This window comes from Mercenaria mercenaria, chromosome 12 (genome assembly GCF_021730395.1).
Source record: "Mercenaria mercenaria strain notata chromosome 12, MADL_Memer_1, whole genome shotgun sequence".
Taxonomy (NCBI): Eukaryota; Metazoa; Mollusca; class Bivalvia; order Venerida; family Veneridae; genus Mercenaria; species Mercenaria mercenaria.
Genome location: NC_069372.1, coordinates 19005044 through 19016116, shown reverse-complemented (window position 1 = coordinate 19016116; position 11073 = coordinate 19005044). Strand labels below are relative to the sequence as shown.

Sequence of the window (11073 nt, the reverse complement as noted above, 5' to 3'; positions counted from 1 at the left end):
ATCAGAAATAAATTTATCAATTTAAAGTTGTCTGTAAAGTTAAATCAAATCTACATCGCCACATCATTCCCCGATTTTTGATATTGGATACAATGCTTATAAAAATGCCAAAAATACTCACCTGTTTACGTTTTTTTCTCGCGACATGTACTAGCCCGAAAGAGGTAGCTCTGTTGTTTACCAGCTAGGCGTGGTGTGTTGCATGCAATAATTACCGTTTACGTAATAATATTGGCAGTAGGTGCGCAAATATTACGCACAAATAACCAGTCTGCGCGTTTGCAAATCGCTCAGCGCAAATAACCAATTTACAGCAAATTTCGTACTTGTTGTATGTATTAGGTGGACCGGTGATCTAGTGGTAACACGCTTGACTGTCAATCCAGAGGTCCGGGTTCGAATCCCGGTACAGGCACTGGAAATTTCTGAGATGCTCCTGACAGTCTCCCATCTATCTTAGAGGCCTGTACTGTTTTGTTCTTCCCAGGAAAAACGGCTTCGCTTGTATCGGTGCTATACACGGGCACGTTAAAGAACCAGACTATCTATTCGCAAAGAGCTAGGCTAAGTTAGCCGGACAAGTCTGTATCTAAAATGGATTTCTCTCTATCTGTTCTGGGGGCTTTATCTCACTCTGTCCCTCTGGTCAGATCGCTCTGTGTCTGTACTAGTAGAGGATGAATTTCGAGCCCTGTGTGGCTGCGTTTGCTATATGTAAAGCGCCTTTGAACGTGTTTATTATGAAAAGGGCGCTATATAAATAATAATAATAACAGCAACTCAGTGCGAGGTTTAGGCTTTCACTTTCACTTGCATCGTTATAGTAGTAATAGAGTAGTAGAGTAATTATGAATATGTATAGAAATGAAGTCTTCATTATGGAACCCACAGACAGGAAATGTGTGAAGAAGTCTAGTAAACCAAATCGATTTTTTCAGATATAAGAAAAAACGATTATTACGATATATCAATGTGTCCACCCAGTAGTCTGCGCCTCGATTTGGATAACAATGTGCAGAAAACTTTGCCAGGGAATGGGAAAATGGTTTGAGATTCATGTACATCCGTGTATTTTGATAGCATTACATATGATAATTTTCAACCGTATTATGCACAATCAAGTCTGGTACAGGTTTAGTGTCTACTTAAATTAACAGAAAATTCAATATGAATTCAAAATATCTAATAAAACGTTCCTAGATGGCGTATTTTTCTAAGGTAGATTATCTTATTTCTGTTATTTGATGACCAGAATCTGTTAACAAAGTATGGCTTTCTACAGGTATCCATATGCAAGCACATATCAAAGCATACACATGTATATTTAAGCACGGGCGTATCATCCGAAATATGGGATGAGAGATTAGAGTGGAAGGGCCGCTTTGACCACAGTAAATCAAAATAAAACCAGCTAAACAGTGTTAGAGGTACCTCATTCAGCGAAATTTGCTAAAATGTTCTTAGGATAATTTCTTGCATATGTCAAAAGCGTTTGATTATTATTCTTGGCTTTGATACAATACTGGAACTTATTTGAAACCGAGTAGAGAAGTTCATATTAGTTTGAATTTGGTATCTGTAATATAATTTGTTTGACTGAAGCATTATGGATCTATTTGATACCATTAAGTATATATAGATATAATGAGGTTTCCTTAAAATTTGTAACCGTATAATATATTCATACATATTTTACGAAAACAATTTATTGTAAATTCAAGTAATAGATATTGTTCGAGGAATATGTCTGCATTGTATTTATAGTCCTGTCAGGAATTTGTGAACCGAGTAAGCGTAGCGAGAGAGATTTTCAAATCTCCTCACAGATCTGTAAACACTATGCAGACCTATTCCGAGAAAGGTAACTGACTTATCAACATGCTCCTTTGTTTTACATAGCCCAGATTGTTTTCTGATTTGTAAAACGTTGGTAGCATGTATGTATAATTAAAAGCAAATAATTAAAAGAAGGGGCAAAACCATTTTTGCTACAATTCATCGGATACTATTTAAGGGGAATATTCAACATTTGACATAGTATATATTTAGAAAGAAGTTAATGAATACTAAAACCTGGCGAAAATATATGAAAATCAGGCTACAAACAAAACGATATGACAATTTAAATGTTATTAATGAAATTAATGAAATGGCAGCCATTTTGGGCACAGTAACGTCATCGTCCTTTCCTTATATAGGCATTACCAAATATGGCATTTATGGCAAAACTGTGCTATAGAACTTAAATTTAAGATATACACCTTTACACACATACTAAGATTTATATTATATTGATAAAATATGTTTCTCTTAGTTGTTATTCACTGATTTTCCATATATGGTAATGCCCATATAATGAAATAATGATAATGTCACTTTGTCCCAAATGACTGTACTGCCATTTGACTTCAAATACGATATTCAAATGGCTATATCTTTTTTGTTTGTAGTCCAATCTTGATACTTTTTTCGTTAGTCTTAATGTTTCACCCAGTTCTTTCTAATAAGAAATGTTGCCAAATGTTGCATATTCCCCTCTAATATAACAAAATGCCCAACTTGCTACGCACCTGTAAATATGTTTGTCAGCAATTTGGACAGGGCATTCGTATTTAATGAAAAATCCGTGCTTATTTTGGCAAACATTGAAAAGATTATAGTCTTTGTCTGAGGTCAGCAATGTGTTTAAAAAAGATTATCCCGGAACAACGAAGAGCTCAAGTATTTGCAGAAATTATTTTGTTCGCAAATGAGAAGAATTCTGTATAAAAGACCATGCGTCTTTCATTCTTATCATTTCCTCTTGTTCAAACTATGATGTAAGTAAAAAGCTGCGCGCACACCAGTCAATGTGGTTAAAGTGCTGACTTCGGCTCACTAAGTTGCCCCTCACCGATATGGGTTCTAGCCAATCGGGGCGTTGAATTCTTCCAGCTGGCTTACGGAAGGTCAGTGGTTCTACCCAGTGCCCGCCCGTGAAGGAATAATTCACGGAGGGGCACCTGTGGTCTTCCTCCACCATCAAAACTGGAAAGTCGCCATATGAGCTATAGTTGTGTCGATGCGACGTTAACTATCACCCCGTCCCACCCCTAAAAACAACATCTAAACGTAACAAAATGTCCTTAAACAGCCACCATAAGATCGAGGTATTTTAACTTGATCGCGATATAACACTAACATAAAACATAAGAAAAGAACACTATTTTGTGAAAAGCTTATATTCTTATCACCAGGTTCATTATGATGACACGTTTTATGATTATGTGTATTTAAAAGCCTCTTTCACTTGTCAAAACACCAAATTGCAAGCAAATGCTACATTATAAAATTGTGTAAGCCACTTCTGAAATAGCTTCCCCACTTGGAAGACAGTTACTAAATACCTGAACACATTTCAAAGTATGCAAGTGTCCTAGCACTAGTTGGAAAGCTAGAAATAAGCATAACATATATTTGGCATTTAAACACAGCTCAGAATACTTATTTGCAGAAGTGATAATGTATAGTTTATAGGGACATGCCTCAATGCCTCAACTTTTCTTTTATTTTATCTTTGACAATAGCTATCTATTGGTAAAAGTTTTTATCTTGGACATACTACAAGATGCATTTTTTATTAGCCGACTCAATGATACTACTACGTAAGAGGTTTTTAATTCAAAGCCTTTGTACTCATGGCAACGATTTGAAGAAGCATAATTTTGTCCTTCTCGTCCTCCACTTCTGATTCACGTGAAGAAGTTATTAGTTACTATGGATGTAAAGTCAATACGAGTATAGAAGCCAGGAAACTGTTATTTTACATGTTATCATTACTTTCAAAGCCATTTTCTGATGTAAGACCTACGTACCCCTTTGATAGAAAAATATAATTATATCAGAGAAATAAATAGGTATCCATTTCATGACAGTTTTGTATTTTATTAACTTATGTCATATCTTTGTATTATTTGAAATACTGAAAGTATGAATATAGAATGCATTCACTAGAATCGGTATATTCAAACATTCAGAGAGTATGCGCATGTGCAATTCACATTTGTAACATTCGGACATCTTGCCAATCTTTGAACATTAAAATGAAATATATACTACACTTAGATGGCTGTCTCTTTTCATGTAATCCGAATACAATAATGAGTCACTATATATATTATCTACAGATGGCACCGCAACATATGCAACTAAATCCAAAGATCCATGAAAAAACATGCAGTTGTTAAACTTTATATACATTTGTGTATTGTGATAGCAGTTGCATATGATAATTTTCAACAATATTATGCACAATCAATTCTGATACAGATACATGGTGAAACATCTGTTGAATTCAAAATATCTGATAAAACGTTCCTAGATGGCTTATAATTCTATGGTAGAATATCTTATTTCTGGAATCTTTTACAAAGTATAGTTTTCTACAAGTATCAATATGCAAGCACATATCAGAGCATATATATGAGCCGTGCCATGAGAAAACCAACATAGTGGGTTTGCGACCAGCATGGATCCAGACCAGCCTGCACATCCGCGCAGTCTGGCCAGGATCCATGCTGTTCGCTTTCAAAGCCTATTGGAATTGGAGAAACTGTTAGCGAACTGTGCGGCTCAAATGGGGGAGGAGGGTGGAGGCGTTTGCCGAGTACCTATGTTAATTTTACTGACCCTACATATTTCGTGGAAGGTCACTTACAATTCTAATGATTGAGTTGTATTATCGGACATTTATTTTTGCCTAGAACGCCTTCAAGTGTTTATTACATACGTTAATGCAGTTACGAGTACAAAAAGGGAAATTTTTTGAAGGAGGAATGTGCTTTGTTGCATCTCAAAATGGTAGCAATGCATTTTGGTAGTCACTACCATAATTCGGCCGAGCATTGGTAATCACTACCAAAATGCATTACATTCAACGCAGTTTGGTAGTTTACAAAAATGTAGTACCAAAATGCGTCGGATATGTACATATCCAATGCAAAACGGTATTAAGAGTTTGGTGAGCATTGGACAAAAGTCTGCTCAAGTAAGAGAGCGGAAACTGTCAACATTCGCAACTTTGAGTTATTCGAGGGGCATAACTCCAGAGCTACTGAGATGATCTGACTGGTTATCGATCTTGGCCGAGATATAATGCAAATCAGCATACTGGCCATGTTTGGTGGATATTGGATAAGAACTTATCAAGTTAAAGAGCGGACGCTGTCAATACTTGTAATTTTGAGCAATTAAAGGGCGTAACTCCAGAAATACTGGAACGATCCGGCTGATTATCGAACTTGCCGGAGATGTTAATATTCCGACCAAGTTTGGTGAACATTGGATAAGGGTAGCTAAAGTTAGATAGCGAACAACTTTTGGAGCCGCCCGCCCGCTGCCAGCTGTTCTCATAATACGTCGTATACAATGAAGAAAAAGCCAAAATCTGCGATAAATATTTAGAGAAAATCATCCGCATTTATTATGTAGATAAATAATATACATGACATTGTAGACCTTATTGTGGAGATAGGAGATAGCTTCATTTCTGCGTAAATGATATATTTCTTACCCATTTAAACACAGAAAACCCGCCATTTCCATGCGTTGTCCGGGGAGGACTCGCATGTATACGCCAAAATAAAAATCTAAATCTAACGACGGAGAATTTAGTTTCTGGAAACTTATTCGAGAAAGTCCACGCCCACATTTTACCATTCTTTTACGTTTTGTTTCAAAAATGTCTGTGGCGGACTCTCGAAACCCGTCACCTTTAAAGAGAAAAACTATTTTTTGCATGAAATATTTATCTAAGACCCCTAAAACACGCAAAATTCACCATTTATATTTATGTGGGATGTTTTAAAAATATCTAGGTGGAGGACCCACGTGTCATTCTCACATTTATACTTCGTTTTAATTCACCATTTTCGTTCTTTAAAAAATCTCGATGGACTGTCCCTCCGACAACACTAGCACATTAAACCAACAAAACAATACAATGTTGTTGCATAGGAAACGTCGTTTGAGGTCCCTTTCACACACTCAAGAATCTGCATTTTGGTTGTTTTTATACGAAAACTGTATTTCGGGAGGGGAACTCCGAACACCCTCCCCAACATATTTATAGATGACATTCCCTCCTTTTATCTCTCTCTTTTTGTGCGTAATGTAAAAATGAGCACAGCCCCTGATGTAGAAAACACTACCAAAATACGTCCATTCCATGATCCTTAACACGTCATATGTACCCTTGCAACGCATTTTGTCGCTACCAAAACTCGGCCGAATTTTGGTAGTGACTATCAAAATGCGTTGCTACCATTTTGAGGTGTAACAGTGCCTCGAATGACGGGCCTCCTAGTGTTTATGACTTACCTAAAGGCAAAGACGAGTACAAAAAAAAAAGAAATTTTGAAGGAATGTACCTCTAGTGACGGGCCTCCTAGTGTTTATTACATGAAATATAAAAGCGGAAACTCCACTGGCCGCCCAACACGACAAAAACGAAAATGTTACAGGCTCGATTTGATTGAGCCTGTTCATGGACGGTAGTGTTTTACCTAAAGGCAGAGACGAGGACTAAGATCATTCAAATCATTAAAAAAAAATACTGACGTTGATTTAGTTATTGGCCTGTCTTATAGGATTCTGTCTTATATAGCTCTGTTACTATTTATTTTAAGGTTGGTGATAATGGAGTTGACATCCACGTAATGAAAACAAGCTATTTCACATGTTGCCATTAACTTTTAAACTTTCCATACATCAGGGACCATTCCTATGTGCCCTTTTGATAGAAAAATAAGATATATTATATCAGAGAAATAAATAGATATATATTTCATGACAGTTTTGCATTTATCAACTTCTAACACTTGTATTGTTTGATATACTGAATGTATGAATACAGAATTCATTGACCGGAATCGGTATTTTTAAACATTCAGAGAGTATGCGCATGTGCAATTCACATTTGTAACATCCGGACATCTTGACAACCTTTGCGGGCTATTAATAGAATTATTAATTAAGATATAACTCTTTACATTCATTATGACAGTCATAAATCCATCTCAAATGAGATAAAATATATTTGTTTATACAGTCGTGTATTAGTGTTATAGTTGTCACATAAAATACTACATCGTGTACAGCATTAGCATTATGAACAGCTTATATGTCACCAGGTATGTACACACTTCATATAGTTCATCATTCAGACAAACAAGGCAATCGCTGCGACATGTCTTATAAATGTATTGCTTTAATGACAATTTAGATAATCCTCAGTGAGCAGCTGGTTCAAAGCTTTAATTATGATTAGCTGATAATTCTATTACTCCGCAAGAATACTTTACTGTTTTGTTTCTTATTACAGTTTGCCTCATCAGAATTCTTAAAAATGGAGCAGAATACAAGTACAGGATTACAAATTGCACCTAGTGGCACTTTGGCATTTTTAAAACGTCAAAAGACACTTGGATTTATAATTTTCCTAAATGCTTGTTTTATGATAGCATACATTATAAATTACCAATATTTGACTGAAGGCAGTATAAAATCTAGAGATCTGGTTGATAACAACTCTGGAAGTCCACAAATCATTCTTCCAGCATTTTGCCGGGGAATTCAGACGTCAAACAAGTACTCCATGACTAGCACGGCTTTCTCGAGAGCTTCATCAGAAGTTGTACAAGGAACTAGCAACATAGTTGTAAATATTGAAACATTCAATAAAAAGAACGTTAAAAAGTCAAGAGGCGGGGACATCATTTTTGTATGGGCTAATCAGCCCAGTGGTGATGGACGAGTTCCTGGAAAAGTGATAGATCATGGAAATGGTTCCTACACCGGTATGATACGAGTTTTCTGGAAAGGAAGAACAAAAATATATGTTAGGTTGGTCTCTACAGCTGAGAACACATGTCTAAGATATAAAGCTCTTAAGAAATATGGAAACATTGTTTATACTCTTAGACAGCCCTATGGGTTACGAGCTATTTTCGTTGACAAAAATGTGACGGAATTGACACCGTGTAATACGAACAATTTTATATACGGTAGTTCTCAATTATGCAATTTTACGACATTGAATGGCGGGATGTCTTGGTTTTGTGGACATCCAACTCGTCACACGTTTCGTTGTACAGATCTTAATTTCTTCTCCCTAGGACCTTTTAACAGTAGTGCAGAGAGTCCAAAAGATAAAATTCAAGATCCGGGACACGGAATGTTTAAGGAACCAATGACAGTGAATGTCCGCTCCAAGTCACCCAGGAATACGACTGAATCTTGTCGTGAACAAACTCCGTCGATGTCTTGGACAGAGCCTTCTCCTACCGGATATTATCTGAAGAGACACTGGGAACCAGCAAATTGCCATACAGCTCTTATGCATACAGTGAAAAGTTATCGATCATGTCTTAGAAATAAAACTTTAATTATGCTAGGTGACTCAACTGTAAGGCAATACGTTAATTTCTTTTTAAAAGACATTCTAGACTTCGATAGCACTATAGGCAAAGGATTAACATTTGGACCTAATTTTGAAACTTACCATGGTCGCAATACATTTACAAATCACGGTATTACTATTATTTACAGAAAACAGGCGATGCCGTTGCACTTTTCAGGTGATAAAATTCCTATTAACAATATTTTGTCATTTCCACAGATACTTGATTCAATAACAGCAGACAATATATCTGACAGTTCAATAATTGTGCTTTTAAACTATCATACCCATTTCACAGCGTTCCCACCTGAAAAGTATCGCGAACGAGTGCGGCATTTAGTTGAATCATTAAAACGTTTCTTTATAACAAAACCGTCCGCAAAAGTGTTTTTCAAAGGTCCATCTGCATGCATTGCGAATGCAAAATGGTGGGATCCTCAAATTTCCCTCCTTTATAAGAAGATTTTGAAAGAGGAATTTGTTGATGTAATGGATAAGGTAACTTATTTGAATATATGGGAGATAGGAGTAGCACATAATGTCCAAGACGTTCATCCACATGGTGACGCCTTAAAAAGCCAAATACATCAGTTTATGTCTTTTATTTGCTAATATTTATAATTTGTTTTTATTTGTACAACAATAAAAGTGTCAATTTTTCCTGTGAAAATCTTGTGGGTTACCCGTTGCAACTTACCAAGCTAGTTCTTTATATGTTTTAACATTTACCTGAAGCAAAACGGTTTCAGACCATTTAGTTTAAGATTTATATGTGTACGAGTGCGTGTGTGTGCATGTGTGGTGTGTGTGTGCGCGCGCGAATGTTTGGATTTAACGTCTTTTTCAACAATTGTTCAGTCATATAAACGTGTATAGACGGTGTCTACTTGTAGCAGTGAGCACAATGCCAAACTTTCTAGTACTGACTCACTGGACACGTGACATGATACCCTATCCAGTAACATTTTACTGACACCGGATTGACATATCCTAGCACCACCACTTAATGATGAGCGCCAAGCCAGGAAGCTATTTTTACGTCTTTGGTATGACGCAGCCAGGAGGTTTATCTGTATGTTGATTGACAATCACAATAGGAACATGCATGTCTTTGTTGATTTATATATATTGGACTTCCTATTTAACTTTGTATTAAACTCTACCGCATAATCCAATTAAAGACAAACTGTTTGAAAGAAAAAAATACTATAACTCGGACTAGAGAAATGCGTAATTTAAACTAATTTTCTATCATGATAAAGGATTTTTACTACTGCAAGGGCATACCTGGACAATTTTGAACTGGATGCCAGATATAAGCTACGAACCAAGCAGAATTGCTGCGAGTGTGGGGTAGGTGAGGGAGGGGGTCTTTATCTCGGCGAATTGGGTTTTTGGGGCCTCCCCTTGAAAATGTTGAAATGTTTTCGGCAAAAATGCGTTCTCTTGCTATATTCCAGCTTTAATATATTTTGCTTGTCACATTTGTATAACATATTACAAAAGTAATCATTTAACTTCATAGTTTATCACACCGCTCATGCTTACTGGCAGGGATCGTGAGGGTGTCTAAAACTGCAACTGGAGCAGCCCTGGATATTTTGCGGAATATAACCATTTTTAGTATAGAGTCTTATTAACTTTACTCTGATAAGTTTGTGCTTCAATAGCTGTATCGCTCTGGCACGATACTTGGCCCGTGCTAGTATTCATTAATAATCTTATCTAAGACCTTAACTGTTTCGTAGATTTTTCCTTGAATTTCTTCGATACAACGATAAATAACAAAATGAAGTATGCCAGACTTAGAATGTTGAAAATCAGAGTTTTGTGAATTGCGCTATACAATACACTCCAGGACCAAAAACCTTTATATCAATAGTAACAGTAGATATATAGTTATGTTTCAAAATATTTGCGTCACTGAAACACTGTGTCATTCTATGATATATTTTTGATCAACTGCCAAGACCCGAGCATGCATAAGGTGTATCGCCAAAGGGACCTAACAATGTGTCTGTTAGGGTAACTGTATCTAAACCTAATTCAAAATGCTACACATGTGAACACAACGCATATTCGAACCGTGTGCAAAGCCGTTTTTATCATTATATATTTATTTATTCAATGTGGTTTATGTTTATTTGATATCCTCTACAATTGTGGAAATTGCATAGGCAATACTCACACATTAAAGGACACACTAGATTTTTTGAAATCTTCGTCAATGTTAAATTTCATCCATGACTTCTGCATCCGCAATTTTCAGACATGCCCAAATTGAGTGCATCGACGTGCAGTGGACATACATAATGTTATACTGGTATGTTTGTAGAACACGAGCGCTCGGTCGTTGCCGTAAGAACTTGCATGCACAATAGATTTGTTGGGTATAACGACGCGCCGACACAAATTTAGGTCATAGGAACTTTCTCGCTTTGATGGTGAAGACTTCAGGTGCCCCTCCGTGCATTATTTCATCACTGGCGACCACTTAGGTAGAACCACCGACCTTCCGTAAGCCAACTGGATGGTTTCCTCACATGATATCCACAATAGATTTTTTTTCTTTTTCGACATAGTGTCGCAACTTGGAGTTTGTGGCAAAGCGATTCCGTGAAATGGGGCTCTAGATA

The 11073-nt window shown here is 36.5% G+C and overlaps 1 protein-coding gene across 1 annotated transcript; it reads left to right on the top strand.

The window, feature by feature from the left end:
- Positions 1 to 6990: 6990 nt before the first annotated feature.
- On the top strand, positions 6991 to 9099 carry LOC123534426 (NXPE family member 3-like). The gene is made up of 2 exons (XM_045316670.2): positions 6991 to 7169; positions 7361 to 9099. The coding sequence occupies exon 2, from the start codon at positions 7385 to 7387 to the stop codon at positions 9047 to 9049; it is 1665 nt and encodes a 554-aa protein (XP_045172605.2). The 5' UTR covers positions 6991 to 7169; positions 7361 to 7384; the 3' UTR covers positions 9050 to 9099.
- The last annotated feature ends 1974 nt before the right edge of the window (positions 9100 to 11073 follow it).